The sequence below is a fragment of the Aedes albopictus genome, chromosome 3, assembly GCF_035046485.1.
Source record: "Aedes albopictus strain Foshan chromosome 3, AalbF5, whole genome shotgun sequence".
NCBI lineage: Eukaryota > Metazoa > Arthropoda > Insecta > Diptera > Culicidae > Aedes > Aedes albopictus.
Genome location: NC_085138.1, coordinates 7,272,633 through 7,289,822, shown reverse-complemented (window position 1 = coordinate 7,289,822; position 17,190 = coordinate 7,272,633). Strand labels below are relative to the sequence as shown.

At 41.8% G+C, this 17,190-nt stretch overlaps 1 protein-coding gene across 5 annotated transcripts in view; it reads right to left on the bottom strand.

The window, feature by feature from the left end:
* LOC115258087 (uncharacterized) overlaps positions 1 to 11,628 on the bottom strand; it is a 59,460-nt gene extending 47,832 nt beyond the window's left edge. The window contains exons 1-3 of one of the 5 annotated variants that reach the window (XM_062859192.1): positions 11,350 to 11,600; positions 10,479 to 11,039; positions 10,060 to 10,245 (exon numbers count right to left, since the gene is read on the bottom strand). In XM_062859192.1, the coding sequence (XP_062715176.1) occupies positions 10,060 to 10,174 (115 nt within the window). In that variant the 5' untranslated portion in view covers positions 10,175 to 10,245; positions 10,479 to 11,039; positions 11,350 to 11,600. Of the gene's footprint in view, positions 1 to 10,059; positions 10,246 to 10,478; positions 11,040 to 11,349 lie in introns of all 5 variants that reach the window. The other 4 variants (XM_062859194.1, XM_029858092.2, XM_062859193.1 and 1 more) reach the window with 4 other exon arrangements.
* Positions 11,629 to 17,190: the final 5,562 nt, after the last annotated feature.

The following is a 17,190-nucleotide window of genomic DNA, read 5'->3' as shown; positions in this document are numbered from 1 at the left end:
AACTCCTCCATGAAGTAATGTTCTAATAAAACAGCAATGTCGATAAGACTAACCAAGCAAAAATATTAGAAATTTCCACCTACCCCTGGTAATCTGTATGCCACATAATTGCAAATTGCCGCCATAATACTCGATTTTGTTGAAATGTATGTCCGTATGTCTGTGGTTCAATCAACACCCCTTGAGATCGAGACAACTTTTATGTTATATTGATGTACCATGTCCGTTAATGCGGTGTCGATGTTATTGTTTTGTATATGCTTATAGAATGTAAATAAAGCTCATTCGTTCGTGTACAGTGTAATCGTACAGTTGTTGATTCCTTTCTCGGTCCGTGAATTCCATCCGCCGTGCATTTCTCGTCCGCTGTTGAAGCTTCCGCTGTGGTCAAATTCCAACAGATTTGCAGCTGCAGCTCTCCAACGTCGGTCACGCCCAACGCTCTTCAGATCACGCTCTACCTGGTCCGCCCATCGTGCTCTCTGCGCTCTACGCCTTCTTGTACCAACCGGATGGTTAGCAAACACCAACTTCGTATTTCACGGCTCACGTTATTGTCAGCCGTTAACAAGGAACCGAGGTAGACGAATTCTTCTACTACCTCGAAAATATCCCCGGCTATCGTAACATCGCCTTAAAGTTGATGAACAGGTGGTGCGTTGGGACGTGGTATTTACGACATTTCTGGAGGATTTGCCGTACGGTGAAGATCTGGTCCGTTATCGACCGGCCGTTGATGAAACCGGCTTGGTAACTTCTCAGGAACTAATTTACTTTAGGTGAAAGACGACGGAAGATGATAGGATAGCACTTTGTAGGCGGCATTTGAAATGGTGATCGCTCGAAAGTTCTCACACATTAACTTGTCGCCTTTCTTATGAATGGGACAGATTATCCCTTCCTTCCACTCCTCCGGTAGCTGTTCGGTTTTCCAGATCATGACTACTAACTGGTGCAGACAGATGGCCAACTTTTCCGGGTCCATATTGATAAGTTCAGCTGCGATACCATCCTTACCAATCGCTTTGTTGTTTTTCAGTTGGTGGATGGCATCCTTAACTTCCCTCAGCATGGGAGTTGGTTCGTTCCCGTCCTCTGCTGCTGCACTGGCGTCGTCGTTTCTTTCGTTGCCGTGGTCTCCCGTGCCTACGTTCTCCACGCCATTCAGGTGCTGATCGAAGCCGTGCTGACACGGTGCCGATCGAAGGTGTTGACACGAAGCCGTTGCGGGATGCGTTGAGCTTCTGATAGAACTTCCGTGTTTCTTGGGAACGGCACAGCAGTTCCATTTCTTCACACTCCGCTTCTTCCAGGCGGCGCTTTTTCTCCCGAAAGAGGCGGGTATGCTGTTTCCGCTTCTGTTTGTAACGTTCCACGTTCTGTTGGGTCCCTTGCTGCAGCATTACCGCCCTCGCTGAGTTCTTATCCTCCAAAACCGTTCTGCACTCTTCGTCGAACCATTCGTTCCGTCGATTCCGTTCCACGTACACGATGGTGCTCTTGACTGTGTCGTTGATGGCTGCTTTGACTGTACTCCAGCAATCCTTTAGAGTGGCCACATCGAGCACACCCTCGTCCGGCAACGCTGCCTCGAGATTCTGCGCGCATGCGGTGGCGACATCCGGTTGTTTCAGTCGCTCTAGGTTGTACCGTGGTGGTCGCCGGTACCGCACATTGTTGATGACAGAGAGTTTTGGGCGCAGTTTGACCATCACCAGATAGTGGTCGGAGTCGATGTTGGCGCCACGATTGGTCCTGACGTCGATAATGTCGGAGAAGTGCCGTCCGTCAATCAGAGCGTGGTCGATTTGAGATTCCGTCTGCTGTGGTGATCTCCAGGTGTAACGATACGGGAGGCTGTGCTGGAAGAAGGAGCTACGAATGGCCATGTTCTTGGAGGCGGCGAAATCGATGAGGCGTAGGCCATTTTCGTTCGTCAGCTGGTGGGCGCTGAACTTTCCAATTGTCGGTCTGAATTCCTCCTCCTGGCCTACCTGAGCGTTTAGATCCCCTATGATGATCTTGACGTCGTGGTTTGGGCAGCTGTCGTACTCGCGTTCGAGCTGCGCGTAAAATGCGTCTTTGTCATCATCAGTGCTTCCGGAGTGAGGGCTGTGCACGTTTATTATGCTGATGTTGAAGAATCGGCCCTTGATCCTCAACCTGCACATTCTTTCGTCGATCGGCCACCAACCCATCACGCGCCTCTGCATGTCGCTCATCACTATAAAAGCTGTTCCCAGCTCACGTGTGTTGCCGCAACTCTGGTAGATGGTATGATTACCTCTAAACGTTCGCACCATAGATCCTGTCCAACACACCTCCTGCAGCGCTACGATTCCGAACACGCGGTCCTTCAGTAGATCGGCGAGTATGCGGGTGCTCCCAATGAAGTTGAGAGATCGGCGGTTCCACGTACCGAGCTTCCAATCGCAAGTCCTTTTTTTCGCTGGGGTCGTTGCCATTGGTTTACCTTCTTCTCTTGTTGATTTAACGGTGCTAGTCTTTTTTACGGCTGGCTCGCAGGGCCTGACACCAACCCACTAACCCAGGAAGCTGAGCTTACCTTCCCGGAAGCTACGGGTTCTGCATTGGCATTTCCTCCAACTACAGTGCTAAATAGCCTACACACCAAAATTTTTGAAATGCTTCCAGCACGCAAAAAATCAGCAAAAGAAATTGCTGAATTTCAGCAACATTTTTGCTGAATTTCAGCACAAAGTTGCTGATCAACTGTCAAAATTGCTGGATGGTTCAGCAAGTTGAAAAATAATTGCTGATACTCCGTAATTTGTATTGCTGAATGCAATCAGCACGCCAAAAATCAGCAAAGTTTGCTGATTACCAGCAAAAATATTTTGCAGTGTAGGCTCAAACGCCAGTCTTCGCCAGCGTGGTGTTTTTAGTGGGCGCCCATGAGATAATATTTTACCTGAGCTTCCACCCCGTCCCAAGTTGCAACAGTTACAGATAATTCTTGTACTCCTTCTCCCACCTTTCAATCGATAGCCATAGTTGTAGCATCGTAGTAAGCCTTGCATTTTGTAACTGACAAATTAAGGCACAAATAAATTCATTATTGTTCTAACCACCAAACGAGAAGGTAGCATTCTACATTTTGGCGATTGAAGGAAATCAAATCGGAGACTCGGAATGGCTTGGCCCATGGTAGGTAAAAACGGAGATGATACATATATATAGGAATTGGATTCTGGTTCTTTTAGGGATGTCTTCTCTTTGTTTAATTATCGAGATGATGGTTACTTAGGTAGAAATTCCCAGGGATGAAGTCTACATTAAAAACAATTTTCTAATTAGATCCCGGAATTTCAAATAAATCTGAAGTAATGCATCCGTCTAGGAATTTGAAACATAGAGAACCCGAAGAACAGATAAGAGACCTCTTCACTGAATGCCTCTAAAAATGCAGCTATTATTTTTGGATGACATCGACATAATTTCAAGAAATCTGGTGTCCAGGATGGCTTTCTTGATGTGGATGGATTCTACAGATTGAAAAGTGGAAGATTGTATTCTGAGCTATGGTTCTGAAACCCGGAAGAACGGGATGGCTTTTAGAACTGTAAAAGTGGAAGATTGCAATCTGAGCTACAGTTTCGAAACCCGGTGAAACGGGATGGCTTTCTGAAACTAATAAAGTGGAAGTCTGCGATTTGAGTTACAGTTTCGGAACTATCCGGAAACTAAAAATGGATGTTCGCAGACTGAGCTAACCTGTGGGGGTAATTCCGTTCCATGTTTAACCTACAATGCGAAGCCCAATTCAAATTTAGATGGCCTTCGCAGTTAAAATTAATCTTGAATTTACGTTCTGTTTAGGTGAATCACATAGTGCCACCGTTTGTTGAAGATGCTGAAGGATGTACCGCCCTTCGGTGGGAAAAGTGGAGAGAACATTTCGATGCCTACCTATTGTGGAAAAATGTTGAAGATCACGAGGAGAAATTCAGAACGTTGATGCTCTTCGGAGGACCGGATGTGAGGAAGATCGTTGGGAAGATCATCGTAGATGACGAATATGTCATCAACAACCGCTACAGGGAAGCTCTGGAGTTACTAGATGCGTATTTCGTTCCGCGTGTCTCTAAGGCGTACGAGCGACAGAAATTCCGGCAGATGGTTCCGTGCGATAAGGAAAAATTGGACAAGTTTGTGGTTAAACTCCGGAAGCAAGCTGTTCATTACGACTACGGCGATCAAATGGAAAGTATCATAGAAGACCAAATCATCGCGACGACGGCAAACGCAGAGCTACGGAAGAAGTGTTTGGAAAAAGATCGATCGCTGGAAGAAGTGCTCGGAATCGGTCGGACCCTGGAATCCGTTGCGATGCCGCTAACAATGTGGGACCAAGGGACAAACAAATCGAAAGCAGAAACGGTCCACATCGAGGAAACCACGTCTGGAAATGCTGTGCTCGCAGTCAACTCTACTAAGAAATACCAAAGGAATCCCAGATGTTTCCGTTGCGATGGACGTCATCTGTCATCTGATCCGGCTTGCCCAGCAAAGAATCAAAAGTGCAAATCCTGTAACCAAACCGGACACTTCGCTAGATGCTGTTTTTTTGAGGAGGAAGAAAGTCGACCATTCGCCACCCCATTCGCCCGAGAAAGTCACAACTGTGCAACGCGATAACGAGGACAAGAACAGCGATATCTTCAACCTTTTCCATCTTGGATCGAAGCGAACCGTACGTGTAGAAGTTGGAGGAGTTCCACTTCCGTTTGTAATTGACACCGGTGCAGACGAGGACATATTGAGCGAGAATGATTGGCAGACATTGAAACAAATTGGATTTACAGCGTACTCGGTACGGAAGGGAAGTACGAAGGTATTCAAGGCATACGGATCCAGCAGTCCATTGATCGTCCTAGGCGAAGTAGACACAGACGTGAAGATCAACGACAGGAACATCGACACCACCTTCTATGTCATCCTTGGTGGAAAGTGCTCCCTTTTATCCGGAAGTACTGCAGTTACGCTGGGATTGGTCAAGTTTTTGAACACTGTGGACAACAATAGTTTCCCCTGTCTTAAAGGTAAGAATTAGCCATTTATTTATTTGAGTAAAAATAGAGTTTGAATTAAATGTTCAATTAAAATAATAACATCTACATTAAATTAGTGTTGTTATTAGGAATTGAGGCAAACATCAAAATTAACAAAACTGTACCTCCGGTTCGTCAAAGTTTACGTCGTATCCCTTTTCCTCTTGAGGAACTAACTTTGAAAAAGCTAAAATAATTATTGGAACACGATATAATTGAACGTGTCAACGAAACATCTGAGTGGGTTTCACCTATGCTTGTGAAGCGGAAGAGCACAAATGAAGTCCGCATCATTGTTGACCTTCGAGAGGCAAATAAGGCTATTGTCAGAGAAATTCATCCACTACCTACACTCGAACAAATAACCAAGAAAATAGGCGGAAACAAAGTGTTCTCTAAACTTGACATAAAGCAGGCTTTTCATCAAGTTATGCTTCGTGAAGAATGCCGTTACATTACCACCTTCATATCTCCTCTGGGATTAATGCGATATAAGAGATTGATGTTCGGTTTATCTGCGGCACCAGAACTATTTCAAAAAGTAATGGATGTCATTTTTGCTGACTTTTCTTTTGTTGATCGTATTTATCGATAATATCCTGATTCCTGCTAAAAATGCGGAGGAATTGACTGTTAGGACCAAAATGGTGTATGACCGGCTAGAACAATATAATGTTCTTTTGAACTCAGAAAAAGTAGAGGCAAATGTCAAGGAACTTGAATTTCTAGGATATTTCATCACTGAGAAAGGAATTACTGTTTCACGTTCGAAATTAGACGCTATTGAAAGGATGCAACCACCCAAGTCAGCTGAAGAAGTACGAAGTTTTCTCGGATTAATTAACTTCGTTCATCGATTTATTCCTAACCTTGCAACTTTGACGCACCCTCTAAATTTACTCACTCGGAAGGGAACGTCCTTTGTGTGGGAATCCATCCATCAAGAACGATTTGAGCAACTAAAAGCCATTCTTCTTCAAGAAGAAACATTGGGATTCTACGACGACACTTATGTTATAGCAGATGGTAGTCCTGTTGGATTAGGTGCTGTACTAGTGCAACGTGGAAAGTGTGGAAAGTATCGCATTATTTGTTACGCTTCTAAAACTCTTACGCTAACGGAACAAAAATACGCTCAGACCGAACGAGAGGGCCTGCGAGAATTTTATTATTATTTATATGGGAAATTTTTCTGGCTTATTACCGATTGAAGATTGAAACCATCCCCCAGAATAGAACGTTGGAAGTTACGACTAATGGCATACAACTATAAAGTAATGTACAGGCCAGGAAAAAACAATATAGCAGATCCATTGTCACGCTTATGTCAATCAACTCCAAATATGGGCGAAAGTTATGATGAAGAATCAGAAAGAATAATTCGAGTAGTAGCTAGCGATGTTTGCCCAAATGCTTTGACAATGGATGAAATCATATCAGCTACTAAGACCGATGAAGAATTGCTGGAAATTATCAGATGGCTCCCATACAACTCAAAGCGTTGGCCAAAAACGTTATACAGATATAAAAAGTTAGCCGAAAGTCTCACAACAGTTGGAAATATTTTAATGAAAGATCAACGTATTGTCATTCCAAGAAGTTTGCAGAACCAAGTTTTGAAGTTAGCCCATGATCCACATCTCGGAATGTCATCTATGAAACGTCGTTTGAGATTAAAAGTGTGGTGGACTCGGATGGACCAAATGGTGGAGGATTTTGTTCATAGCTGCTCAGAATGTATTCTAGTTTCTGAGCCCAATGTTGCCCCTATTACAAGAAGTATAATGCCGGATGGATCATGGAAAAAGATTGCTATTGATTACACAGAAGTTGTTTCGGGTCAACATCTACTCATTGTTACTGATTACTTTTCCCGATATGTAGAAACTATCCTGATTCAATCGATGACGGCAAAGAACACTGTGATGAAACTAAGAGAAGTTTTTGCCAGGTTTGTTTCTTTAATGTTTGCATTCACAAGATATATTATTAAAAAGAAAATTGTTAGGCTCGGCTATCCTCATCAAATTGTCTGCGACAATGGTCAACCTTTCTCATCAGAGGAATTTTCACTGTTCTGTAAATCCAATGGAATAAATTTGAACCACACAGTACCATATGCACCGTTTCAAAATGGTTTAGTGGAGAGACAGAACATAACATTACTGAAAACTATAAGGATAAGCGTTTCAATGGGTCGTGATTGGAAAACTGATTTACTGGATTATCTACATGCCTATCGCAGTACCCCACATGCAGTAACCAATTACACCCCATCAGAACTCATGTTTGGTTGGAATATAAGAGACAGAATACCCGGAACAACGAGAAATGTTGATATAGAAAAGGCAATAGATAATGATAAACAAGCAAAGGAAAAGGGAAGGAAATATGCAGATACGAAACGACGAGCAACAAGTTGTAATATTGACGTTGGAGATCTTGTACTAGTGAAAAGTGTAATAAGGAAAAACAAATTAACTCCCACATTCAACACTCAAGAACATGAGGTCATCAAACGAGAGGGAACAAGGTTACATTTGAAAAACTTAGAAACGGGAGTATTGTCAAATCGACATGCAAACCATGCCAAAAAAAAAAAACAGCATGTCGAAATCCATTGAAAACTCAAGGTTCAATATCCGAGGATAAATCTAATTTCATTATTCCCTATTTGGATTATTTTCCAAATAATAATAATGGTACTTATATACATATTAATGTGTTCATATTTACAGACGAAGAAAAAATTGAAGATGCACTTTCGGTAACCCCCAAGAGAGTCAATGAAGAATCGTTTCCCGAGAACCGCAGACAAAAGCAAAGGCCGGCATACTTGGCAGATTATAATCTACCAATACCAATACCAAATACCAATACCAATACCAACTTAATCAAATTTTTTTTTTTTTTGAAGAGTGACCAGGTGGAGCTGCAGGACAGCTGATAGCAAAGCCTGGACCCTTTCCCAACTTTCCCCCTACTAGGACCAATACTCACGATGGACTAGACGATGTCGTCAACTTGAGCAAAGTGTGTAGTAATTAGCATTGGGTCGTAGTAGTTTTTAAAAATACTGTTTTAACTTTTCCCATCGCACTAGTGTTTTGATCGAATGGAAGCTCCAAAGATGATTTGATAATTGAACAATATTTCAATAATCGAAAATCTCCGAGGTCACTGGACAACATTCAGAGATAAAAAAAGGGTGCCTATGTCTATGTTAACGCCTTCAGAGTACTATTCTTAAGAAATATACAAAGAGCAAAAAGAAAAAAAAAGTGTCGTAGCTAATTTTTAAAGATTTGATATTTCTGAAAATGCTTCGAAGACAGCTACCAGAGCTAGCGTTTTTAGCCGATATGGGCAACTAGTTTTTCTGACAGCTTCCCCAAACAATAATCAGATAATATCCTCAGTTATTTTATAATACATTCTGAAAATTATTTCAAGCTGATTACCAATAGTGTCAATAACCGATGTTAGTCATTGACAGCACCAGCATCATCCCCAAATAACTCTCATATTAGTGTTAGATAACACTTTTTGAGCTTCCATTCGATATTGTAAAGAAATTTGTCAAAATATAGTCAATAATGTATCAAATTGTGTTTCTCATTTCGCTAGTCGTCTTCTGCATATCTGTGATCATCTCAGTCCAAAGTAATATTATATCCATCGTAACCCTTTACAATGTCAACCGTCCTAAGTCCTAACTAAATTCCTGATTTTTTTTTATCAGTGAAATAATACCATCTAAGATATAAAAACAAAGAAGTTCAGTCAACTGATTTTTATCAAAAATAAAAATGATAATGATTATTTGTCAACTTTTATAAATTCACAAAACTCATAAAATAAGAAATACAAATATAAACTCCTATAATCAACAGTTTTATCTTTACCTAATCAGTCCATAATTTTCTAATTGTAATGAATCTCATCTGTAAGGCTGTAAGTCAACTTATCCTAGCGTCCCCTGTCCTGTGTACTAACGAATTCAAGTAACGAATGATGAGTGTAACGCAGAGACCTCCTCTACTCACTCTTGCGTTACGTTAAATTTAACAATTATTGTTAAATTTGAGAAAATTCAAAGAATGCAAAGATTAGGTCTATGCAAGCTGAATTATAATTTGTTTTTGACTTGTGATAAATGCACGACGGATACTCCTTTGGTTCCCATTAGCACTTACGGCGATTCCTTCACTTGCGCTCAACTCGTAAACTAGATATATCTAGCTCAAAGTCCAAGCGGTGGTGAATGAACTGGCGCTGTGCTAATGAGTTAAGCCCTCCCATCGCGTCAAGATCGAATATCCAGGGGGAGGGAATACCAACTTAATCAAATTGAACTAATTAACAATTAGTTAAAGTAGTTTAAGAATGTTATACTTTTGAATTTCATTAAAACAAGGGAAAGATTGTAGCATCGTAGCAAGCATTGCATTTTGTAACTGACAAATTAAGGCACAAATAAATTCGTTATTGTTCTAACCACCAAACGAGAAGGTAGCATTCTACAATAGTTGCATTGATCAAGGGCCCTGCTACGGGTTCATGGCAAGGCAGAATTATAGCGGACTATCCCCAATGTGATGCTGAGAGTTCTGGAGCACAACATAATTGTTCCGTCGATTATTTGTAAGAACGTGCTTCACATCAACATCGGGTATTGGATTAGCTTGATAAAGTTCGCGTCAATCTTGTACAAATGCAATATTAAGTCGCACGCCTTCAAGTACCTAGTCGATGTACACCATGCTCAGGTTTCCATCGGTAATATACTATCAGTGGTCTGAAATGCTTCTTTTAATAATATTCAAATCATATTTCCAATAAAACTAGCTATCATTAACTACAAGTTTTACTATAACCGCCTCAAATTGCTCAAATGATTTTATAAATCAATCTAAAACCAACAATAATTGTATGTCTCTTATACAATTTTGAATTCACTATTGCAGCCATAAATGCGACAACTTACCTTTGTCTTTCGGATGCAGGTTGGCCAGGGCGATCACCTGATGCCCTTCGGCAGTCACTTGCATCATATTGTAGGTGCTGTCTTTGCCACCGCTCACAAGCGCCACGACCCGCATGGTTAAGTGCTTACGGTGGATCTTCCCGTACAATTATCACAAATAAAATCAACGAAAAACACTACAAATAACTGTTCAAAACAACAAAACCGATGAGGAAACCAGTTTTTACACAAACAATATTGATTGGAAATACGAGATGAACCAGCCGAGGGCTGAAAATCTCGATAATAAAGAAAAATAATAATAATAATAATAATTGATTGGAAGATCAACGACGCCGAAATCAAAATACTTTCTCGAGAGTCAATAAAACTGATAATCAACCGAAGGAAAACAATCAACGAACAACCAAAACACGTACAAAACAAGGATAACTCGTCGCGCTTGCTATGATCCGCATTTCTTCCAAATCCCGATCCCGGATTCGGATTCCAGCTGCTGTTTTCCACCGAGGCGAGTTCTCCGCAGTTGACTTCACTCTTCCGAATCCGAACGACCTTCACTTGCCTTCCCTCGCGCGCGCGGTTCTTTCGCTTTGGCGGCGAGGCGACAGACTACTGCGATGATGACGACGAGAAACAACCGCGACCGACCGACCGATGACGGCAGCCAGCGAGTAAGCAGGCGGGGGAGAACGAGTTGCTTGCAAATCACTTGTGCAGACAGACACAATCACTGCTGAGCTGATGCTTCATCTGTCTATTCTGGCGATGCAGATGCCTGCTGAGATTGCTACTTTTTAGCACTTGGACGAAAGCCGAACCGAGGGGAGATAAGGCTTATCGTTCGGCGGCCGGGGTGGTGTAGAGAAACTCCTCCTCAACTATAATGAACTGATAGCGCCGGGTCTGCAGTCGACTGCGGGGATGATGGGGCGCGTGATCTCAAAATGCTACTTTCTACCGAGCTGGGGGAACAGCTGCTAGAGTATACGATACCGATTGAACATCTTCTAGATTTACAATGTTGTTATGGCAGGTGCGTTCACACCTTACGTTGCGAGGAATCTATTTAGAAATCCTTATTCATAAATAAGATTGAAAAACTAAAAGATGCTCAATCGTAGTAGGCTGAAAATTTGTCTATCACGTTCTCCTAGGATCTAATCATTGACGTCGCTTGCAAAACCTAACATACGAACATACGAATCTAAGGACACTAGCTAAAGAAAGTAGGAGCGTCGTCGGTGCAGGCGAATGCTCGGACCGTCCGTCTGTTGATGCTTATCACACTTTTATACGGCTATGATGATGGCTCCATAAATCTGTCTCCCGTTGCACAATGTAAAAATAATTTGTTGCACGCAAAACCCGTCCAACGATCACAAGCGGATGCCGCACTTTTCCCTATCGATGCAACCGATGAGAAATTTCCATACTGTTTGTTATTCTCACTGAAGAAAATGTGCCTTTTTTGTCTTCAATAAAAGGAGGAACACCGCCTACCACGCGATACTCTTCCCAAATTTTCTGACACTTGAAAGAAATAAGATCACTGACAGACACCATCCGCATCTAGGCAAGCGAGCGAGGCACGGCAAGGCAGTCGCGAAAAGTAGGCGATGCGGGAGGAAAACAGCGTTCGTCTTTCGGTACCGTAATGTCGCGCGCACGTTTTGTGGTTGTGTTTTGTTCCGATACGATAGTGGGAGAAGTGGGTGGCGGTATGGGTCGGGTCGATGGCGAAAGGGGTGGTGATTTTTGACAAAAAGAAAAATCTCCAGTGCTGCCAGAGATTGCGGGAGAGTTAGCAAATTTAATTTATGAATCCCGTAAATCCAATTTTGGTAACGACGAAACACAAACATTTTGATAGATATAACCTCCTTGTTGTACATGAAATATTTACTTTAATAGTTATTCAATAATTTTAGTTAATGATGGTCCACTGCACGAATTTATTCTGGCCTGCTTACTCTCACACGAAATTTGACGTTTGAGCGGTGTCGGCACCTCTCAAACGTCAAATTTCGTGTGAGAGTAAGCAGGCCAGAATAAATTCGTGCAGTGGATCATAGCTAAAATGAGCAATGAGTAGCTTTTATAGTTAATTTATTATTACACAACAATGAAGAGTTTGTTACCATTCACAGCAACCGAGAACAATAAATTAAAGCGTTTGTCGCACTTCATGGAAACGTCGCGCGAGCTGGACAACGGAACGATTAGGTCAACATAGTGCAACACACATGAAACGTTGCTGTCGCGTGGGGAAAGTGGGGTAATTCGGTCATTCGACGAAAATTACTAAAGGTATTGCCGAATGTGTGAATTTCTAGACTTTTCTTTTAGAGTTTCGCTAGGTATGGAGCTCAAACGGAATCGGTCAAGTAATTGCCATTCAGAGCACATTTTTGCTTGAATTTTGTGCAGAAAGCTCCATTTGAGACGATGTTTCTTCTCTCTCAGCTACGTACTGGAGTCCATAAAAATGCAACACTTGCTTATTTCTTGAGCGATTCCTTGCAAATTTTCCGCACATCGAGATAGGTATACCAAGGTCAAGAAATTTCTTGCGTTCTACGTTACACAGAAAAACTAACACATAAAAATGTCCATTATGACGTGGATCATAGAGGTCGTTTTTTCAGATCAAGATTTTTTTATTTTATTTCGGGTAAATACAGTCACCCATACAAAATTTGAGCGCGATCATTTATGCCTATGGATGATGAGGTTTTGTAATTTTTGTTGGTCCATCAGTCAATAAATACTATAATGGTATTCACTCTGGTCGGTTGCCTTCCCTAATAAACCAATACCATACACGGACCGTAAGGTAGACGGTTAAACAATATCGCATACTCATAATTGAATTTTATTGGCTTTTCTCGGTGAACTTAATACTACTCAAAGAAGGAGGGAGTAACGAAAGTAATGAAAGAAACGGTGGATAGAATCGCAAGTGTGCGACGAGAGAAATTGAATAGAAGTTGAAAATTAACAGAGGGCCATAATTGAACAACACAATCACAACGACGACCCCTTTGCCTAACGTTCTCGTGTTGAACGGCTAGGTACTAGTAGTTTGATGATGACTACTAGCCCTAGACAGGCAAAAAGATCGTGGTTCTGATCTGTTAAATGTTGTTCGGCTTTGCTTTCGGTTCTAATAGGAGCATACGAGATGAAAGCGCGAAAATCAAATAAGTAACGTTCGCTCGATATGCATCTCTGAACAAGTGTCACAGATCGATAGAACCGAAAGCAAAGCCGAACAACATTTAACAGATCAGAACCACGATCTTTTTGCCTGTCTACACTGAAATAAATTTTGTTGTGGAAACTACCGATTCCATAGTAAAATTACTAACCGTACCTATGATTCTCAACCGACAACAAAATCTGTTAAGGTAACTGAAATATGTTTGAAATTACAATGCATTGTAGTAAATTCAACTAAAAGCATAGTCGTCTCAACAACAAAACATTGTTAATTTTTCCAGGACACGCATTTTACAACACAGTTTGGTTAAAAATACAATGCTCATTTGTTAAATTAAGATTATTTTTGGTTATGTTAACTGCACTGCTAGTTAAGTTGACAGTGTTTTAGTGGAATTAACTGGAAATTGTTGTCGGTTGAGAATCATAGGTACGGTTAGTAATTTTACTATGGAATCGGTAGTTTCCACAACAAAATTTATTTCAGTGTAGGGCTAGTAGTCATCATCAAACTACTAGTACCTAGCCGTTCAACACGAGAACGTTAGGCAAAGGGGTCGTCGTTGTGATTGTGTTGTTCAATTATGGCCCTCTGTTAATTTTCAACTTCTATTCAATTTCTCTCGTCGCACACTTGCGATTCTATCCACCGTTTCTTTCATTACTTTCGTTACTCCCTCCTTCTTTGAGTAGTATTAAGTTCACCGAGAAAAGCCAATAAAATTCAATTATGATAAAGTCATGCGGTGATTAAACCTAGAAAGTAAAATCCAGTTGGCAAGAAAGAATGAAACTCGGTTCGAATAAGATCATTTGGACACAATAGGAGCATACGAGATGAAAGCGCGAAAATCAAATAAGTAACGTTCGCTCGATATGAATCTCTGAACAAGTGTCACAGATCGATAGAACCGAAAGCAAAGCCGAACAACATTTAACAGATCAGAACCACGATCTTTTTGCCTGTCTAGGGCTAGTAGTCATCATCAAACTACTAGTACCTAGCCGTTCAACACGAGAACGTTAGGCAAAGGGGTCGTCGTTGTGATTGTGTTGTTCTATTATGGCCCTCTGTTAATTTTCAACTTCTATTCAATTTCTCTCGTCGCACACTTGCGATTCTATCCACCGTTTCTTTCATTACTTTCGTTACTCCCTCCTTCTTTGAGTAGTATTAAGTTCACCGAGAAAAGCCAATAAAATTCAATTATGATAAAGTCATGCGGTGATTAAACCTAGAAAGTAATATCGCATACTGTTCGAATTCTATCCCAAATAGGTGGTTAAGCACATCTTATGGTTATCGTTTATGCGGATTTTGTTCACAGCGATGGTTGCTTTCATAGCTTGTGTTTCGGCTAGGAATTGTCTTACCCTAAGGGGTACTCTGAATATCGTTTTAACCCTTTGGAGCCGGAGGGGTCAATATGACCCCGGCGATGGAACCGAGCATAACAAACGTATTCGAGTCCAGCGAGGTTGCGGCAGCAGTGCCGAAATTATCCGGCTCCAAAGGGTTAATATGAAACGTTTACACTTTATGCCCCTGTTAGGAAATGGTTGTCGTATTCAAACATAGCCACTTTAAAACGGACACACATTATTTATTATTTCCCGACCGACTTGAAGATCGAACACGATGTCGACCGTTCATCACAACAGTAGTCACAAAACTGAAGCATGATTTCCAACTCAATGACATTTAGCCGTTCCATTTTCTATTGTGTTCCTCGAAAAGTCACAGCTCTAGCTGTCATGTGTACACTGTAATTCAAATTTACTCAAAGTCTGCACAACCCAACTCTATTCACTACATTCGCCTTCTTCTCCACTCTTAAAGTCGTGCAAAATTTTACATAAAAGAGAATTATCATCATCATCATCATCATCATCATCATCATCATCACTGATTTTGCGGGAAATCACTCTCTCCCGTCTGGCCGAATCATCATCCGCTGGGAAATCACACTCTCCCAACGGATACTCTCTGGTAACCCAACTCTTGCAGGGAAATCTCTCTCTCCCAGAAAACGGAAGTTCTTTCTCCCGTCCGGCCGAATCATCCGCTGGGAAATCACACTCCCCCAACGGCCCACTGATCCTGCGGGAAATCACTCTCTCCCGTCTGGTCGAATCATCATCCGCTGGGAAATCACACTCTCCCAACGGATACTCTCTGGTAACCCAACTCTTGCAGGGAAATCTCTTTCTCCCAGAAAACGGAAGTTCTTTCTCCCGTCCGGCCGAATTGTCCGCTGGGAAATCACACTCCCCCAACGGTCCACTGATCTTGCGGGAAATCACTCTCTCCCGTCTGGCCGAATCATCATCCGCTGGGAAATCACACTCTCCCAACGGATACTCTCTGGTAACCAAACTCCTGCAGGGAAATCTCCCCTTCCAACGAATAGAATCACTTGCCGCTTTCTCGCGCTCTCCGTCGAAATATAACCGAAAATTTCACCACCGGCTGCGCCATGTCGTATTCAAACATAGCCACTTTAAAACGGACACACATTATTTATTATTTCCCGACCGACTTGAAGATCGAACACGATGTCGACCGTTCATCACAACAGTAGTCACAAAACTGAAGCATGATTTCCAACTCAATGACATTTAGCCGTTCCATTTTCTATTGTGTTCCTCGAAAAGTCACAGCTCTAGCTGTCATGTGTACACTGTAATTCAAATTTACTCAAAGTCTGCACAACCCAACTCTATTCACTACAATGGTCTATACATGTCTAATAGTTAAACGCTGAGACGTGCTGATGAGATAGCATGATGCTCTATTACGCCAGAGCAAGTTAAAATGGGATATATGACACAAAATTTCAACTTGTAATACTTTGGATCATGATAAGGTTTCGAACCTGTGCTCTGATTAATAGGTGTCCTCATAAATAGGCTCCCTTTTCATGAACGCAGCGTGGACGTAAGCTCTGAGCAGTAAACCAACTCCACGGTGACGAGAAGCGTGTTCGCCTGGTAGACCAGAGTATAGCAGAATTTGACCCGATGCCAATCGGTGTTCTCCAAAGTTCGACCAAAGGACTTCACTCAGTCCTAGGATCTCAAGTTTCATACGGCATGCTTCACTGACTACCCAGGTAACCATTAAGCACTGTTATAAGCATTATATAGGCCATTGAGGCGCTTTAAAGTGTCAAGCCCTGCAAGATTTCTAAATGCTTATAGGCCCTGTCAACCGTAAGCACTGAAATAGGCCGTATATGGGTATATAATGCTATCTTTTAGTGCTTGTTGGCCCTTTGCCTTTAAGCCGAATAAGATGGCTATCAGTGCTGTTACTCGGCTAGAGCTACATGACATTCATATCAATCAAAATTGACTTCAACCAAAACTATACTGAGGCCAATGAAGGTGAATGGAGTTCAGCACATTTAATCGACCATGCAGGCAGCCGTTTCCATAAGAATTATGTTCCAATCTGGAATCGTGATCTATCTCCTACATCTATCTGACGAATTCCACCTCAATTAAATCTTTATCTTTATGCTACCGATTTGCACTTCCCAAACTAGAACCCCAACATCATCATGTTCGTCCTCGGCATGTTCACTAGACTAAGTGACGATCGCAACCTCTCAGGTTCCATCAACTCTTTACTCGTGTGAGATCGTTTCCTCCTCGACCATTCCTACAAAATGGAATCAAATTATGCTTTTGTCTACTTTAAATACGGTTCTAGGAAAGCTTGAAGAAAGCGAACTCCATGGTGCATTGATTGGGCAGATGGGATGTTAGACGACGAGATCCGACTCAACAGAAATCTCGAGGACTTCGATTGAAATCTGGAGTGAACAGCAAAAAAAAAAATTGATAGAAATTCGCCCCCAAAACGACGATTCGACCGCTTGGGAGTGTTGTCGTCGTCGTGATTAT